Source organism: Anabrus simplex, chromosome X (genome assembly GCF_040414725.1).
Source record: "Anabrus simplex isolate iqAnaSimp1 chromosome X, ASM4041472v1, whole genome shotgun sequence".
NCBI lineage: Eukaryota > Metazoa > Arthropoda > Insecta > Orthoptera > Tettigoniidae > Anabrus > Anabrus simplex.
In genome coordinates, this window is record NC_090279.1 from 179,830,348 (window position 1) to 179,850,766 (window position 20,419).

A 20,419-nucleotide genomic window follows, 5' to 3' on the forward strand; every position below is an offset into this window, starting at 1 on the left:
ATATTAGGTAAACAAAATATAATACAGCATGAGAATAGATTCTTTGTTTATTCCTAAAAATTTACAATCCTTTTCCTAATTGTCGTTATCCGGTCGATTAGATCAGCAGTTTGATTTTTTCTACCACTACGAGCGCTAATGTGAGTCAATGCATTGTTTCACTTAAGCACCACCACGAGAGCTAATGTGAGTCAATGCATTGTTTCACTTAAGCACTACTACGAGCGCTAATGTGAGTCAATGCATTGTTTCACTTAAGCACTACTACGAGCGCTAATGTGAGTCAATGCATTGTTTCGCTTAAGCACTATTACGAGCGCTAATGTGAGTCAATGCATTGTTTCACTTAAGCACCACTACGAGAGCTAATGTGAGTCAATGCATTGTTTCACTTAAGCACCACCACGAGAGCTAATGTGAGTCAATGCATTGTTTCACTTAAGCACTACTACGAGCGCTAATGTGAGTCAATGCATTGTTTCACTTAAGCACCACTACGAGAGCTAATGTGAGTCAACGCATTGGTTCACTTAAGCACTACTACGAGAGCTAATGTAAGTCAATGCATTGTTTCACTTAAGCATTACTACGAGAGCTAATGTGAGTCAATGCATTGTTTCACTTAAGCACCACTACGAGACCTAGTGTGAGTCAATGCAGAGTTTCACTTAAGCACCACTACGAGCGCTAATGTGAGTCAATGCATTGTTTCACTTAAGCACCTCTACGAGCGCTAATGTGAGTCAATGCAGAGTTTTACTTAAGCCAATATAACTAAATTCGGTGTGGACATTTTTTCAAAAAATCAAACAACGCCTGAGGCTATTGAACCAAGGAACACATTACAGAAAGATTTATGTACATACGTTAATTTAGCTAGGATTTGAATCAAAAAAGAAAAGGAGTAAATAAACAAGTGATTTTAGACTTTCTTCCGGAACTGACTTACGAAATTTATTGTTTTAGGTTTTTTAATAAACCTGGAGAAAATTGCAGAGACATTGCAGTTGATAATCAAGAGAAATATTCGTGTTTTCAATTCTCAGTTACTAGTAAAACCAATTTCAAACACGAAACAGCACCTTATAAATATATCGATACCTAAACAAGTAAAAAAATTAAAGTCACCTCCGTACAGGCCATGAAGGCCCTTGGAGGAGTGGAAGCTGAATGCTTCCACCATTGTTAACCTCGGCACGTGATGGGGTAGAGTGGTTAGCTCTACGCCCAGCCGCCTTTGCCCCCAGGAATTAACCTGGTACTCATTTTTGGTATAGGCTGAGTGAACCTCAGGGCCATATGCACCTCCGGAAGTGGAAATCTCGTTTCATAAATTTTACGACTTCCTGACGGGGATTCAAACCCACGTCCTTCCGGGCGAACCGAGCACGCCTTTACCGCCTCGGACTGGGAGCCCCTACCTAAACAAGTAGGCAATCAAATATGTACGCAAGAATTCTGTTATTAACATGGAAAAGTAGGCATCGTAGCGAGAACAATTTCGGGTGGTGGCTATCTCAAACCATTGTTCCGGACTAGGGATATTTTAGTATTGCTATATACTATGACTCTTTTCTATTCTATACTCTGGAATTGCGTTTTATTCTTTGATATTTTTATATCAACTTTGCTTCGAAAGCGCTTGACATGGGGCAAAACAGGAACTTCAAAAACAACAGAGAAACGCATTTTTTTTTTTGCTGTAGCGTCATGGCTAACTATCTCTCTTAAATGTTTTAAATTGTTACTTGAAAGTTTCTACAACAAAGTTGAATATTTCACATAAAGTAAACAATACAGCTCTCTATACCAGCGATATCTCATGGTTATTTCCTCATTCATATCGCTTAGAATGCCAGTGTCCTTTGTTTGGGATTTTTTAAAAGATGGCGGCTCCGCTAGGCCTGTTCATTATCGGTCTTGATGTGAACCCCCATATTTATACACTCACACAGCTTCATTCACTGTCACTACAGCGTCCGCGTACGACACTATCACCACACTAGACCTTCGTTCTGCATCTGTTGAGGTTCGGAGAATCCACCTGTGAAAAGAAGAAAGAAAGAACATCGTTAATACGTTTAAAAAAAAAATAATCACCACCACTCTTCCCACATCAACATTATAATGTCCATATCTATTATAAAATCGTCCAAACATTTGCAGTGAAGGGTGATGCAAGTGTGTGATAGACTAGTATTACTTGGAAACAATTTTCTAAACCCATGGGTGACTAGTGAAAATATCAAGCTCGATTAGTAGGTGGTGTTATTATTATAATGATTTTTGATGTGTGGCTGGTATTTTGATTTATGAAGTTGTTTACGTCTATTATTATTATCTACGTAGTTATGGACGACAGCTTGTCAGTACGGACTTTATTTGTTATAAACTGTGGTCGTATCATTTATTATTTGTGTGTTGAATGATCATTCTTGTGTAACAGAACATGTGAGGTTATGTCACGATACTTGTGCTGTATGTATATTAATACGACTTTATTTAATGTAGGAACACGAAATTAATAGTATATAATTTATTATTACCTGTAAATATGATCTATAAATCTGATGTAGTGTTGTGCAACACAGAACAACGCACCTTTGTCACTCGCCTTTTACAGAATGTTCTCTTCATTTGTATATAGGGCATCGGAGACTCGAGAAGATACGAGAAAGGATGTTGCGTCACACTTTTCTGGAAGCCTGGCCAGGCAAGGTATATAAAAGGACAGCCTTGGGGTGTTTATTCGAGTTACTGAGAATCGTTAGTCGAGTTAAGTATGTGAACTCATGTTGTGGTTTTGCCCTTGAAGTGGTTGTGCTGGTGTACCGTAGTTGGTTGACGTGATTGACTGATTGATTGATTGATTGATTGATTGATTGATTGATTGATTGATTGATTGATTGATTGATTGATTGATTGATTGATTGATTGATTGATTGATTGATTGATTGATTGATTGAAACGAAAGGCTAGGTGACCATAAGGCATGATTTTGCCTCCGAAGTGTTTGAGAACGTTATTCATAAAGTCATGGGGAAATAAGACAAAAGGGAAATTCGTTGCAGGAGAGTTTAATATAAATAGGGCAAAGTAAGTTATATTTTGAATTCAGATGAGAAATACAATACTTGGTATTTCCACAATATTAAATATTGCAACATGGCAAGAAGAGAGGTAAATTTACTTCACGACTGTCAGTCCACTGTGGGGCACCAGCATTCAACATACAGTCTCTGTAGTTAATAGTGTTTCCTCTCTTTTCTTCAGCAATACGATGGAGCAACAGTTATGTACGGTATATAAGCAGCCATGATATGCTGTATCACATAACTCAAGTAAAAAGTATGGCTCAGTATGCTCATAAAAACAACTAGCAGTAAAGTATTCCACTATAGACAATGTGTAGGTACAACTTCGCGCAACCAAACAAAAGATAAACCATCCTGAACCCTTGTGAACTTGTAGAATTATGGGTTCAATACATAATCGTATACATTGTTGCCTGTTTCCTGCAGAACGGATATTTCAGAATAACTGGTGCTCCATCATATGTTAATGGGGTCTTATGATTACTCATCCTCTTTCAGTAGAAACAAAATATATGTTGAAAGACTTCCCACTCGTACATTTTCTCCACTACATAGAAAAGTAGAGAATCATATATATATTAGGGCTTAACAACGAGAGTGCGAGTACATATTCTTTCATTGTTCAATCACTGCATTAAGGGCTAAAACCCAGGTGGCAAATTCCCTAACAGTTCTTTGCATCCCCTGTTCTTAAATTATGTCAAAGAAGTTGGAAATTTATCAAACTCCTCCCTTGATTATTCCAATCCCTAATTCTTCCTCCTATAAACGAATATATGTCCTAATTTGCCCTTTTGATATCCAACGTTATCTTCACTTTATGATCGTTTCTGCTCTTCACAACACCACTCTAGATTATTCGTCCGCTAATGTCATTCCAAGCCATGACCGGCTCCATGGCTAAATGGTTAGCGTGCTGGCCTTTGGTCACAGGAGTCCCGGGTTTGATTCCCGACAGGGTGTGGAATTTTAGACATAAAAGCTCGAATTGCCTTAGCCAAGGAAGGCTTCAACAAGAAGAAAAAACTGCTTTGTGGCCCGCTAGAGAAAGATCTGAGGAAGAGACTTGCAAGGTGTTACGTATGGAGTATAGCTCTATATGGCGCTGAAACATGGACATTAAGGAAGGAAGAACACAGAATAATAGAGGCATTTGAGATGTGGATTTGGCAAAGAATTGAAGGAGTAAAGTGGGAAGATAAAATATCAAATGAGGAAGTTCTGAAGAGAGTGGGAGAAGAGAGGAGCATGATGTCCGTAATCCAAAATAGGAAGAAAAATTGGAAAGGGCATATCTAAGACACAACACTTTACTACGAATAGCAATTGAAGGGATGATGAAAGGAAAACGAGGAAGGGGAACGAGACGATACCAGTTATTAGTCAGCATTAGAAAAAGAAAGGAAGATTATGCAGCAGTGAAGAAAAGGGCACAAGATCGAGAGATATGGACGTCACAGCCATGACTGGACCTGCCGGATGGCAGAACAACCTATGAATGAATGAATGAATGAATGAATGAATGAATTGGTTAATTAGCGCTGGCACGGGGGCTGGGTGTATGTCTCATCTTCATCATTTCATCCTCATCACGGCGCGCAGGTCGCCTAAGCGTCAAATCAAAAGACCTGCACTTGGCGAGCCGAACTTGTCCTCGGACACTCCCGGCACTAAAAGCCATGCGCCATTTCTTTTCATTGCAAACCATCTCGCCACTGCCAGATCGAAACATTCCGCTTAGTCAAGCAGCTCGTCTCCTTACTTCCAAGTCTTCCCAGAAACAAATCATGATGCTTTCCTTTGGATACTTCCCAGTTCTCGTATCTAGTAATCCTCGTGAGGGTCCCATACACTAGAACCATACTCTAATGGGTAGCCTCTTACGGCATGCAGGAGGTACAGATAATAATAAATCGACAAAACAATGGCAAGTCTCATGAATTGTGAGAAAGTGAAAGACATTCTAGACCTCGTAAATATAATACTATTCTAATTATTCCCTGTTATTTCTATAGAATAGAAAGGGCAATTTTTGAGATAAAATGTCAAAATATTTGAATTTCAGTACATCTCGGGACATTAGAGAAATGCTGGAATTCTTTAGTTGGAGGTATTCACTACCTGGGTCTGTAAATGTTCTCGTGGTGATGACCGAAAACAATTAATAATTATTAATATTTCCCAACAATCATTTCAATATCGATAATAACATAACCTTGTATCGAATAATAATAATACGGTAATAATAATAATAATAATAATAATAATAAAATAATAATTTCATTGTTTTTACGTCCCACTAACTACCTTCCACGGTTTTCGGAGACGCCCAGGTTTAGGAATTTGGTTCCGCAAGAGTTCTTTTACGTGCCAATAATTCTACCGACACGAGGCTGTGACATTTTTGAGCACCTTCAGATACCACCGGACTGAGCTAGGATCGAACGACGGAAAACAGAGAGTTTTAGGCAGACAATGCGGGAAGCGTTGTCCTAGACTACTCAGGGGACGGTTTCAGGATGTGCACGAACCCAGGGCCTTGTAATAAGAGAGAGACACGCTACAGCTACATCAAAGGGAATGTTGCTGCTGCTGTTAGTAATAATAATAATAATAATAATAATAATAATAATAATAATAATAATAATAATAATAATAATAATAATAATAATAATAATAATAATACTAATAATAATAATACCGTGGCTCCAGGATTTATATCACGTGCTGTAGTTGTCAGCTTACATTCGGGAGATAGGGGGTTCGAGCAACACTGTCGGCAGCCTGAAGATGGTTTTCCGAGGTTTCACATTTTCACACCAGACAAATACAGGCACTGCACCTTAATTAAGGCTTTGGCCACTCATTTTCCAATTCTAGCACTTTCCCATCCCTTGATGTGTTAGTGGGACGTTAATCAAGGATGATAATAATAATAATAATAATAATAATAATAATAATAATAATAATAATAATAATAATAATAATAATCATGGAAAGGTCGAATGATAGGAATGAACAATAGAGGAAGTGTGTTATGAATGGAAAAGGATTAATTTAAATTCCTTTCCTACACAGTGGTGTTCTGTTTCCGGTTGCACGAGAATATTTTGAAGCGAGCCAATAGAACTTAAAAAAGAAAATACACTTGTGAGAGTGAAGCTACTTACCCTGCGAACTAATGAACTCGGGACTGTTTCTCTGGCTCAGCAGTTGTTCGCCTGGGGGTGGCTGTTGTGGGAGGAAGCCTGGGGGTGGCTCTCCACTGATACCCCCGAACTCACCCCCCATGGGTAGAGGACCCTGACCAGGCTCCATGGGCCCGCCACCTGCACAACACACACATTCTAAGATAGGATAAGTACCGTCAGGAGGTTCGCTAGACTGCTGCAGATAGTGGACACAATTAACACAGAATGAAACTGACCTGCTCTTATTTTCCTATTAAGAATCACTAAATCGTGGTTATAGAGTACTGTGTCTCGTTAAGTAAGAAAATACAAGGGTGGTGGCGTTTGCTGTTTAAAGGGGAGGGGTACAACAGGGTAAATCAGCTCTCTTCTTCACGAAATAAAGGAAAATATAAGTGTACGTACAATATGTCTGACAACGAAGAAACAAAAGGGCCTCGAGGGCAGAAGAATACAATTTTTATTTTACCTGTTCATTTTGAAAATCATAACTTTGTTCGACTATAATAATAATAATAATAATAATAATAATAATAATAATAATAATAATAATAATAATAATAATAATAATAATAATAATAATAATAACAGAAAAACAGTACTCGAAGACATCCTGAAAGAGGAACGTAAAATCATCAGAAAAATTATCGGCCCAAAACTGACTGACGAAGGATACCGACTGCAATCTCGTAAAAAAATCGAGGAGCTCTCAAACCTTGCGGCCGACATCAGAAAAAGGCGCCTGAAAATTTACAGACACATCAAACGCCTTCCAGAAAACAGACTGCCAAGAATCTTACTAGATACAACAGAGAACATGAAAACAAATAGGTGGACAACGGAAATCCGCCAAGACGTGAAAAAAAATCAGGAATCAAAGTGGCCGACATCGTAGACCGAACCTGCTACAGAACGAAAATCAGCAAGTGGGAGTAGAATCACAGATAAACCACAAGAAGTAAACAGGAGCCAAGTTGACAGAAAAACGAAGAATCATAATGAGAGAAAAATTGAAGGCTGCCTGGCAAAGAAGGAAATACACAACTTCTAAGTGAGCTTTGCGTGATCAGTTTTCTGGTCTTTTTCGCATTTAATAATAATAATATGTTGAGGGGGGAATCCTGGGCTGGCTCTTCACTGATACCTCCGAACTCACCCCTATAAATGAGCAGAATGAAGTCCTCAAGGAAACAGCAGAGAAGAAAAAAACAGGATTGCAAATATATTTTGAAAAGACGCTATGTATTGACATAAATGCCATGGATACATCCTGGACAATGAATGACATCAAAGAGCTAATAATTCAAGTACCTAGGTGAGATTCGGTTCCGAAACTTCAATAAAAAGGCAGCAATGGGAAGACGGGAGAGAAAAAACACTTACAAATCAAAGTAACTCATGTAACAGGCCAAATTCAAGCATGTAGTCAAATCTGAATGCAGCTGAGACAATAGCCAATAAGAGACGCATAGACCTGTAGAAGAAAGAAAGGAAGTTTCTTATGAAGATTCTTGGACCCAGGAAACTAATAGATGAATTTACATTCCGCGAACCAAGAACTGTACCAAAGATTTGAAAATATCACAACCACAATTTAAAAAAAAAAAGGCGATTGGCTTTCTACAGACATATCAAATATTAAAGGGTGGAACCAGGAAGGATCGCAAACAGCATTCTCGCTTTCCAGCAGAATAGGAAAACGCAAGTTCCATGGGTGAAATAAGTCCATCGGAATCTACAAAAGTGTGCAATCAAGGCAGAAAACATGCGAAACAGAGAAGTCTTCAGAAGAAAGGAGGATCTATCCGACGAGAAAGGTCAGAGTATTCTCGGCAGAAGAACGAGCATGAGTAAGCCACCGGATGAAGGAGAACTGGCGGAAGAGTCAGAAAACTTGAGAAAATAATGACAGTCCTGTAATCGCAACCCATAGATGGTTGAAACGAAAATAACAACAATAATGATAATAATCACCAACATCATAAGAACATGGTGAGTGAAATGGTTGCGCGGTAGGTGTTAGGTATCCGTAAGCTTTGTATTCGGGAGAAGGTGGGTTCAAACCCCACCATCACCAGTTACGAGCCAGATGAATAACGGAAATCGGATAAGAACTTCTAGAGGATGGTTAAAGAAAGGAAGGAACGAATGTGGTAAAAACGAGAAGGATTGAGGAAGATAGGGACAGAAAACGAAAGAAGGGGTTCAAGGAAGAGGGGAAGAAAGGCAGGAGATAGAAGGAAGGGATGGCATTTGAGAGACAGAACAAATGAGGGAAAAGTAAGAGGAAAAGGAAGGAAGATTCAACATTTGAAGAGAGTGGAAAAGTAAGGGAAAGAAAGGAAAACCCTTATGAAGTTTTACTCAACTCTTGATACGTAATCATGAAACCTCCAGTCCTAGGAGAAATCTGCTTGTCATTTCAAGAAAGAATATGAAATAGAGAAAGGAGGATAAAACAATGGATGGAGGAAAAAGTAGTATAAGAGGAACTAAACAAGGAAGGGAGATTTACCGAGCAAGTTGGCCGAACGGTTAGGGCTTGTGAGCTTGCATTCGGGAGATAGTGGGTCGAACCCCACTGTCGGCAGCCCTGAAGATGATTTTTTGTGGTTTCTCATCTTCGCACCAGGCTGTACCTTAATTAAGGCCACGGTCGCTTCCGCCTCACTCTTAGCCCTTCCCTCTCTCGTCACCATTGTAAGACTTATCCGTGTCGGTGCGACGAAAAAAGCCGATTGTAAAAACAAGAAGGGAGATCAAGGAAAGAAATGTGTAAGAAAATGAAGGTGGTAAGAATGACAAACGGGATGAAGAGATCGATAAATTAGACTTCAAATTAGCTAATTAGAAACAAAACATGTGAAGAGGTGCAGGATACGCATTTTAGAGCCTCAAATCATCAAAACGCATTGGCATTGCATAATTATTTTTTAAATCTGCCCGAATCGGAGCGTGGATATATAGGAATCCTGTGTCTGATATACCTAAAGCATTTTCTCCAATAAGCTTTTCCGAAAATTAAAACGCTGTAGGCAGTTGGACAGATTAGAGGAACATTAAAAAAAAGAAAGGCGTACACAAAAGACATTTCGGTCCGTAAAGACAACGCTAGGCCTCATATCTTTGATATTGGCCGCGATATCGTACAGCACCTATGATATTGCCTGAACATCAACTTCCACCCGATTTGATCACTGCAGAGATTTTGAATAGAAAAAATGTAGGTTGTTCAACGATTTCAAAACGCACTTTCCATCCAATTGCTAGCCAGTCCCACGCGGAGAATAAAACTGTATAAAATACCGACTTAATTCAAAGAAGAGAACATTGTTCTTAGGGAGAAAAATCAAGTCTGTTTACTTTCCACTTACGAAATTCATTTCTGAGTATGCCAATGCTTTACAGATAATAACTAAGCAATCTAGTGTTTCGAAAAGGTTTACAAGAACATTATGCTTCAGTTTAGATTATTTCTCAGTAAGGTAAATATAAGTCACAGCCATGTTTTACTGAAATTAATCCGAGCATTTCTCTGAATTCTCTTCCGCTATTTAGCATTTCATGTGGACAGATACAAGAATTGGCAGTGTGTCCAGTATTTGAAGCAGTCAAAAGACAATGCACTTATCCAAGAAAATAAATTATAAGACATCACAAACAAAGAAAAAAACTAATCCAAAGAGAACAAGACCATTCCACATAGAATACATGCTGTTCCAAAATTAAATAACCAAACTGAGAGGAATAAAAGTGCTGGTCAAAGAAAGGACATTTCATTAATGAAGTGAAGCTACAGCAATTAGAGATGGCTGAAAAATAACGTAGCAGTTACTTGGTCACAGTTACATTCCTGTCACTGTTACATATGTAACGAGGACAAAAAATAACAGGTTACTGAGTAACGACAACAGAATAACGTACTAAGATGGCTGAAAAATAACGTAGCAGTTACTTTGTCACAGTTACATGGCTGACACTGTTACATATGTAACGAGGACAAAAAATAACAGGTTACCGAGTAACGACAACAGAATAACGTACTAAGACGGCTGAAAAATAATGTAGCAGTTACTTTGTCACAGTTACATGTCTGTCACTGTTACATATGTAACGAGGACAAAAAATAACAGGTCACCGAGTAACGACAACAGAATAACGCACTAAGATGGCTGAAATATAACGTAGTAGTTACTTTGTCACAGTTACATGCCTGTCACTGTTACATATGTAACGAGGACAAAAAAATAACAGGTTACCGAGTAACGACAACGGAATAACGCACTAGTGAAAACAGTAACTGGGAACTGTCACTAGTAGCAGCTTACAGACACAGAATGTGACCTTCAGAGTTCAAATAGTGCGCATGTCTTCCAAGTGAGGAGATTGCTTTAAGTCAAATACATCGTAGTGTATAATACACTCTATAGTGTATTTGCGTAAGTTGCTGCTGTCATCTGGTAACTAAAGTGTAAACTCTTATGACATATTCAACTGCTCAGGGGTAATCATTGACTCAGACATCGCGCAGGGATATCTACATTATAATATTATTATAAGATTCACCCGTACAATTTTTCTTGTACCATCAATAAATTAGTAAGCTAACTTTCCATATTGATATTGTAGATAACATAACATTACTTCATTTTACTTAACCGATCCCCTTGTGCCGGTTTGTGTTGAAGTTTGGCAGACATTATGTTTTCTTGTCTTCAATCCTCGATCGGGGCATTGTCAAACTCACTCCTCTAGATTTCAGAAAATACGCTGTGTTGTCTTTTCATTTCATCCGTTGTCTGCCTCTCATTAACTTTATAGTAAACAGGAATACGTGTTTTGCTGCACCGACTTTCAACAGTGTAGTGATGTGCGCGCGCATGTGCGAGTGAATGAATGGGACTGGGCAACACAGCTGTAAGGAGGCAAGCTTGAAGCCGTGACCAATAAAAGATGAGTAACGTTGGACGTTATTTTTCACTGTTACTTTTCACAGTTACTTTATTGTAGCAGTTACACAAAAATAACCGTTTGCCACACCTCTACTGCGTATATTATGTTCACGCAATACAGTCGTACACTTCGTTTATCGTACATTGTTTATGCTGTAATCCTAAACAAGCTTTTATGTTGGCCTACAATATTTCTATGAGTACAGGTAGTAGTCAAAGTAGCATTTAGTTATCAAATATACAGTGAATTTGTCTCATCGGTTGGCCGGCAGTTACGCCCGGCTTATCTGCCTCCCGTTGACTCATCACTGCCCGCTCCACGGTTTAGGAACAAGGACAACACTTCGCTCACTTTATCCGTGCATGACATGAGGTAACAATAAAAATTAAGAAACTCAGTAATTAAGAATTAAGAAAATAAGCTCGTACCTTATGACAGGAGATGTTGGGAAAGTTCTCCTCCTGCATTCACACATTTCTGGCCTCGTCTTAGGAAACTCCGATTCACACGCATAAGTTCGTCTTTCCTAATTGAGGCTATTTCTCTCAGTTCTTTCAGTTCGCCCAACATGAGAGGGTTTCTTGCATGCGCCTTAATTTTTTAAGCTCCCCCCCATAAATGGTTTTCAATTTTAACATTTTCGTAATCCTCCATGCAGAGCTCTTCGAAACCCCTGTTTCTTGTCCAAGTCGACTTAGGGATTTTGTAGGCGTATGTTCTAAACTTCCTCTGATTTCATTTACTTTTTCCTAGTTAAGTACACTTTTCTCCACACTTCGCTTCTTATCGAGTAAATAACCAGTTCCTCTGAATTTGTTTACGAGTTTCCGCATGGTCTCTCGGTGCGGGGGGGGGGGGGCGTACGCCTGGAAATTGTGTTACAAATTGCCTAACGACTTCCCTGCAACACTCTGTTTTTACATAAACATAAATAGCTTTTCCTTTACCTTGTACACATGTGGAGGCATTTTGAGAATTATCCCCCGAAGTAACACTTTACAACTCGAGAACAGTTGGAACGACAGATCAACACTTCATACATGTTCTAAGCACGGACCTGAACTGTGAAGTGCGGGCATTCCCGTACTGTCGCTGCGTCTTGACTCAACATATCGATATATAGTCTTTACAGCACAGGCTATTAGAAGTCAGCCGATCTTGCCTCTGTCTACCCTCATGCCATTAGCTCAAGGGGCATGGCTCTCTAATTACCCAACTATCCTTTGCACCAGGGCCTCTCAAACGCCCAAAATCTCACGCGTGGGAACAGTGGCGCAGAGTTCCTGTGCACAGTGCATCGGTCCCGCTCGGTTCGGCTCGGACCAACGCTTCGTCTCTGGGCTACTCGGCTAAGCTCGGCTCAACTCGACTCGGATTTGGAGCGCTACGGAGCAAGTGAGGAAGAGGGAGACAGGGGGAGCGAGCGAGACAGGCGTGGGGAAAGAGAGAGACAGCGCTATTGCTCCAAATCGAGGAGTGGGGGGTCTGCACTCTGGTCAACCAAGTGAAGTCGTCTTTTGCACCGTGCACAGTGTATGCACCAGGCACATGCACCCTGAGATGCCCTGCTTTACAATGACACTTTTGGACAAGGGTTCATAGGTGAAATACCCTGTCTTTCAACAACACTTCTACTCCTCTGAATTCGTGTAAAGTCGTTCGTTTGTTAATGATGATAATGTGCATGATGCTTGTTGTTTAAAAGGGGCCTAACATCTAAGTCATCGGCCCCTAATGAGGCGAAATGCAATGACGATTTAAAAGTCCACAATTCGTCCACTGACTAGAATTTGAAACGTGAAGATGAAGAATGAAAGGATAAAAATATTGAATTTAAAATAATCAGCGGAGCCAATTCACAATATTGAAAGTTAAAAATAATTCCGAAATCGATCCACTGGCTAGAATTCAAAAAGGTGACGATGAACATTGATTAGGAACTTAAAAGAATCAGAGGATCCGAACCGCAATGCCTCACCTTATCAAATACTATTTTGAAAAATTAATATTACTGACCAAGGGACTGCTTACAAAACACAATTCTGAATCGATGATTCTTGTTATCCAAAAGGGTCCAAAATCCAGGTCAACGGCCCCCCCCCATAATGGTACTTATCGCCAGTAAAGTGGAACCATGGCATTTCTGAAGTTGCGGTACTAATCAAGAGTAGCGTCGACTCACTGTGCTCCAAACGTTATGATGCTACTCACAAGTATTGTACATCGCACAGGTAAAACAGACCTATGGTGTTCCTCACATAAGTGTACTAATCATAGGGACTCGTAATTTCCCGTGGTGTTTCTCACATATCCTCCTCAGTCCCTGTGTAGCATATATGCTACATGAGTTCTTTATTTTTTTCCCGGTCGGGTAATGGCTCTATCGCGCGGTTGCCGGGTGTAGCGTATAGTCTACTGTGTGTGCTTCGCGCTCATCACTTGTTTTTGTTTATCGCACAAGTGTATAGGTGGCAGTACTAGTGAGAATATACAAGTTTGCTGACATCAAGACATGGGGATGAGACGTGCAGGTATTTGTTATGTATTTGTATATTTAATTAATTTGAATGTTTTTAAGATAGCTTATAATAGGTCAATAAGTATTATGCTAGTGATCAGAACTCATTTGATATTGTATACTGCCGACAGCATGACGCTTTTGATGATGTAGCGTATACTCTACATTAGGCAATAACCTAGAAAATTTGTGCATACAGCAGAAAATTACTGTTCTTTTCTTAACTCGTTTTCTCGCTGCAGTTGTTAATATTAAACCATAGTTGCCTTCAATATTAAGTACGTACTTGAATATCATTATATACTATAGTATTTAAATGAATACTTGGTACGAAGAATGCGACAATTTATATTTTACCTTTCATTATTTTAGCCTTGAAGGAAATAGATATTGCGGATCTTATTGACACTATCAACCTTGATGTGTCAGATATTGAACTGGATGGAGATGATGATGATGATATTGATGAAGATGACTTGAGAATCAACGCGGCAACTCCACCTATCGATGAAAGCAGTTCTGAATAGGAAGAAGATGCATTGCTGAAACGCCGCAGGGTTCCCGCAGCTATGCCATTAATTCAGTCCAGGAATTACCATGCTTTGCATTTACCAGAAATGATGAACAGAACACAGAAAAGTAGGTCAAGATGTAGGCTACCAGGTTGTAAGGGTTTCACTTTTGTACAGTGCACTCAGTGCGAAATAAATCTGTGTTTTACAGAAAAAGAAACTGTTTCTTGGCATTTCATAGAAAATAATAGGAATATTATTGCACCATGTTTTTGTGTTTGTTTACAAAAAAAAGGGCAATACTTACATTTAATTTGTTGTAAATATGCTTTATAATTTGTGTCACAATTTGTATTGAACACGGTGAGAGAAAATAAAAGTGTGTGATGTTGTTATTTATTAATGTATTTTAAGTGTTTAGTGCACTTACAATCATAAAATACAATATAAGGAAAAAATAAGAATTGTAGGAAAGTCACTTCTCAGTCCCGATGTAGCATATACGCTACATGCCATAATGGCTTAACGAAAAATAATAATTTTTTTGGTTAGCATTTTCAAGTTATTTTAGCCTCTTATAACACACTGAATGCAAAAACAGAAATTTCCATGACTAAAACTTGCTCCACGACTGAGGAGGATAGTGGGTACTAATCACAGGCAACGTCCAGACCCATGCTGTTTCTCACATCATCATCATCTTATTTCTTCATGGGGCCTCTAAATATTAGCTCCTAATTAGCGGATCTTTTCCTACCATGTTTTCCTTCATTCCCACCTAGATATAACTGCTCCCTTCATATAGCTTCAGGTTGTTCTTATTGGGCCCTCTTGGATTTTTTTCTCTCTCTTCACCTGGTAGTCCTGGGGCGGAGAGTCACATTCCAAAAGTATGTGTTTAGCTGATTCCTCTGCTTCATCCTCTCTTCATTGCATTTCCTACATATGTTGTCTCTTATTACTGCAATTTGTTTCTCACATAATGGTACTAATCACGGGTACTGTAAACCCGTAGTGACCCACCCACTGCCGCTACTACTCACAAACCTACTGTGTATCTGACATAGTGGTACTACTCGCAAGTAAAGGCGAACCCATAGTTTTGTCCGCGTGATGGTACTAATAACAAGTAGTTTCATGGTTCTAACTCAATAATCCCTTGGTCGGCCCCTTTTAGTCGCCTCTTACGACAGGCAGGGGATATTTTGAGTGTATTCTTCATCTGCGTCCCCCACCCACAGGGGTTGTTTGTTTGTTAAAGCGACACTCCAGAGATAAAAAGTTATTGTTGTGGGAATGTCACCTACATAAATGTAGAGATATCACGAACATTTTTTTTCATAATACAATTAATAGTTTTCCAAAATAAATGTTTGTTTTTGAATTTTTTAATTCCATTTGTTCACGAAATTTAATATGTTAATGTAAATTCGTAATTAGGTACATAATACTTCTTTTAAAAGCACTGCGTATCGATTTTTCTGTAGATAATTAATATAAGGAGATATATTACACTAAAGTTTGTGTAATTTTTATGTTCTAAAATTTTGGACTTGAAAATTGCCTACTACTTGAAAAAATTCTGCCATCAAAAATTCCATACGCAGGTTTTTTTTTATGTAGCTCTGATACATATAACATACAAATTTTGTTACATTTTGCAGAATATTATGAGAGAAAATGGCATTGAAATGTAAAATTGCAATTGGCAAACAAAGCATTATTACAGTGATAAATTGTTTGAGTTCAGTGAAATAACTTCGTGGCAAGAAAAAGGAAACTCAATCCTTTCAATTTCAATCATTTTTTTTTTAAACCAAAATATCGATTCTTATCTCCGATGTGTCGCCTAAACAGATCAGATGAAGAATGAGTGCGCCATTCTGCGGAAAGCGTTCCGAGACTACAGTTGTATTGATGAGAATGCTAAGCGTGCTAAGCCATATTTGAGAACTACTGTGGGATGTAATTTATTTATTCCGTCATTTTCGTTACCATCGTCATATTATTATATGTATATTCCGTGCATTCCAAGGCCTCCAGAAGAGTTCCAATGTCTCTACGTTGTGCTTGGAATCCTTCATTATCTAACACTGTTGCCACCTTTTGAAATTTTTAAGTCTGAAATACAAAGCTTGGGATTGTATTCTCGAACGTGAGTTTAAAACTAAGAAAACAGAGATAACAGTTACATTTGTATTCACCAACAACATTATCTCGGATAACGGGTATTAACATTTTACCAGAGGAAGGTTGGCTCGTAAAACAGAAAATCTAAAATAATAGCCTTTCAAGATGGCAGCTCGTAGACAGCTGGAATATTGAACTGAAAGAGAAAATCATAGCGACGAGGAATACAACCGAAATTATACAATAAAACGTCCTAGGTGGATAAAAAGAAAGGGCTAAGTTACATAATTGGAAGAGTAATAATAATAATAATAATGTTATTTGTTTTACGTCCCACTAACTACTCTTTAAGGTCTTCGGAGACGCCGAGGTGCCGGAATTTAGTCCCGCAGGAGTTCTTTTACGTGCCAGTAAATCTACCGACACGGGGCTGTCGTATCTGAGCACTTTCAAATACCACCGGACTGAGCCAGGATCGAACCTGCCAAGTTGGGGTTAGAAGGCCAGCACTTTAACCGTCTGAGCCACTCAGCCCGGCACTTGGAAGAGTACGATGGCACAGATTTTGATAGACATTTTAGGTAACCTAAAGCTTCGACAGTGTCAGTGTAATCCACGATCAAACATAACCTGGAATTCCCAACACAAAGGTGGGATTTAACATGAATTCTCGATTATAACTCATTTTTTGTATGGTACACGACTGGATGACGTTTTTGTATGAAGAATTAAGGAACACTGCCTTATTTTAAAGTGAAATATTTTGATTTTGGAAATCTGCTCGCCCTAAAAATGCTTGAAATCCCGAGTCACGCAAGGGATGCTTGTGATTTTGATATATTTCACACTTTCTAACTAGTGAGATATGTCCAAAATTTGAGCAATTTTTGCCCTACACAAATTAAAGTAACTGGTAAGCAGTTGGCCCTATCAAAAAATCAAGTGCATCAAGTGGCCTTGGAATTAAAATTTCCTCAATAAACGTTATATAAATTTTCTTCGTAACTCTAACGATTTTCGAAAAAAAAAATCAGATTTCTTGTGTTTTCTTATTCTCGATGATGTTAATGCTTTCTATCGCCCAGTTCAGTAACAGTTCATTCTCTTGGAAAGTCATATTAGGCTTTCTTCTTCGTTTGTTTTCCGTGCGTTAGTATGAAAAATTTAAGGTTCGAATTCAGACTGAAACGATTTTTTTTTTTGTAAACCACAACAATAAATTTTGTGGTGAATAGAAAATTCACCGTTATCCGAGATAATGGCATTTTCCGAGTTTTGGAAATCTCAAATAACGTTGATGCAATGTTCTCCCTAGCACCCCTTTAATGAGCGCACCGCCGTGACGATTTTACATACTGCCCGACTAGCATAACCTAGATATGAGCTAGTTACATAATATTAATGTATATTTGAACTATTGGGTGTTCCAAATTAAAATGCAAATACTGACAAACTGTTTATTTAGATGATCAATTTTCATTACTGTGAGCATAATTACATCAATTGCATCGGAGTTGAAATGTTTAGCTTGACCAAAACGTAGTGCCATATGTAGGAATAAGACAAAGCTGGCACAGGGGCTAATGCTCCAGGTGACCGCTATACATGGGCTCTTATGGAGAAAGCTGGCCGAGGGTAGGTAGGTGGTATATATAGGATGCAAAGAGATAACGTAGGGACTAATGCGCAAGATGGCAGTCGATTTGAGTACTACTACTTTTTTTCTACAGGTGTTAGGATTACAGACCAATCAGGATGTTAGAAGGTAGAAACCGCCATTAACACCACAGCGAGGGTTGTAATCTTGTCTTACCGAGGTGTAGCCAGTGCTCTACTCCCTCTGTTGAGGGCTCTAACAACAGCTAGCCAAAGCTTGGGGTGTTCGGAACAGGGTGCCTCTCCTGTCTTTTCCGGGCTGGAGACCGGCATTAGGCATTGCCCTAGAGGCAGAGTTAACACATCTCCACTATAGGTGTTTTCTTGGTGTTATGGTAGAAGATAATTCCGATTTTCAGTTAATGTTTATTGCCAATAAGAATATTTTGAATTTTTAAGTTCTACTGCTCCTTCATAACAACGTAACACCGAGGCTTACTATCGCGACCCCCGATCGAGTGCTCGCATGCGATTCCATGCTAATCCAGACGCCAGAGGGGAATAAATAGAAATGTCTTTATTTTAATTTCTTACGTAGTATTCCTCCACCCGGCTACTCATTACTGCCACTCGACTGACGAAAATTTCTAGGGAGAACATTGCTAGTGAATAAGGGAAATAATTTAAACATGTGAATTCTCATTAGACAGGATGTGCAAACACAGTTGCGAACAAGACTGATGGTCTAGAGTATAGTTTATCAAGAAGTAGAGATACTGACCTGGACCGCTGAAGGGGAGAGGCTGCCCAGGAGGTCCCTGACCCGGATGGTGGCCGGGAAAGAACTCGTGGTGGAAACCGCCGGGCCCTCCATATCCGAACTCGAACTTGCCGTCCGCCGTGGCGAAGTAGGGGAATCCTGGGGGAGGCTCGTCCAGCCCGCCAGGACTAAGATTCATGGGGAACCCTCGCATCTTGCGCGAACTCCCGAAGAAGGGACCGCGACCCATGGACGTGAGTTGTTTCAACCTTCGCTCCTTGGAACGTTTGTTCTGGAACCACACCTGAAAGAGAAATTACAACATCTTTATGACCTTTTTCACAGACGTGAGACACAGGAAGTGACAGAAAAGTAAAATGGACAAATATCTCCACCAGTAATTGGCAGTAATAATAATAATTACGAGGTCTAAATGTCTTTCTTTTTGTCGCAATTCATGAGCCTATGAGTCTTATGTTTTAGCGCGTAGTGGAGAAATTGTATAATTTTTGGTAATGTTTTAGCGACGTACTGACTCAGGTATTTTGGACGATGTGTTATGAAAGGGCTATGACTGGTAAGGAAGGGTCCGAGGCCTTAATTAAGGTGTAAAGATGGGAAACCATGGAAAATCATCTTCAGGGCTCCTGACAGTGGGGTTCGAACCCACTATCTCCCGGATGCGAACTCACGGTGTGACAACTAGTGTCTGTATATACAAGGACCAGTCTTCTATGGAGTTGATGGATAGTCATTTGGATGGAGAGGCCTCAGTCGGTCAGTCCGTTGGATAGTTGAGTTACTTGGAAGCAGTTGGTTGGAAGGAGATGCATGGAAAGACTTGCCATGAAGTAAATTGGAGTCAATTGGAAGGAGACGAATGGGGAACAGTGATATGGATACGTAATCGTCAGTGACCAATTGGATTATATGTTCGGAGTGTGTTTCGTGTATCTGTTTGGTTGAGTTCATGTGTCAGTTAGGTGAAAGCTGAATACTGAGTCGTCGTAATGCAGACAAACATTTATCTGTGAATTACTTGTAAATTCGATTGTGAAGTGTGAATATAATTTCAAGTCATGCTATATCTCCTCTGTGAAACCAAAAGGATACATCACCAAATTAGGCTTGAGATACCTACAGCTGATACCAACTCAAAGGAATACATCGTAATAACAATCTAAGTGTTCAAGGTACAGTCAAGTGAACAGTGAGGGATAAATTTCTTGTATAACTTTTAAATATCCGGCCAAGAAGATTTCAAATTTAATGCCTAGAGTTTCCTTTAGTTACGATGTCAGAGTTTTATGTTATCTTTTTGTATTATCGCAGTAAATCTCACTCAAAGTCAATTTTTAAAGAAAATATGTTGTGTAGTCTCAAATATAATTGTTTCATTTCTATAGTAGATCAGATAGAGCCTCCGTGGCTCAGGCGGCAGCGGGGCGGCCTCGTACCGCTGGGTCCCGTGGTTCAAATCCCGGTCACTCCATGTGAGATTTGTGCTGGACAAAGCGGAGGCGGGACAGGTTTTTCTCCGGGTACTCCGGTTTTCCCTGTCATATTTCATTCCAGAAACACTCTCCAATATTATTTCATTTCATCTGTCATTCATTAATCATTGCCCCAGAGGAGTGCGACAGGCTTCGGCAACCGGTACAATT

General features: G+C 39.3%; 1 protein-coding gene across 1 annotated transcript in view; it reads right to left on the bottom strand.

Annotated features, from left to right (window-relative positions):
- Positions 1-1,913: 1,913 nt before the first annotated feature.
- Lim1 (LIM homeobox 1) overlaps positions 1,914-20,419 on the bottom strand; it is a 401,359-nt gene continuing 382,853 nt past the window's right edge. Inside the window, exons 6-8 of the mRNA XM_067158717.2 lie at positions 18,777-19,059; positions 6,266-6,424; positions 1,914-2,044 (exon numbers count right to left, since the gene is read on the bottom strand). Of these exons, the coding sequence (XP_067014818.2) occupies positions 1,995-2,044; positions 6,266-6,424; positions 18,777-19,059 (492 nt within the window). The 3' untranslated portion in view covers positions 1,914-1,994. The remainder of the gene's footprint in view (positions 2,045-6,265; positions 6,425-18,776; positions 19,060-20,419) is intronic.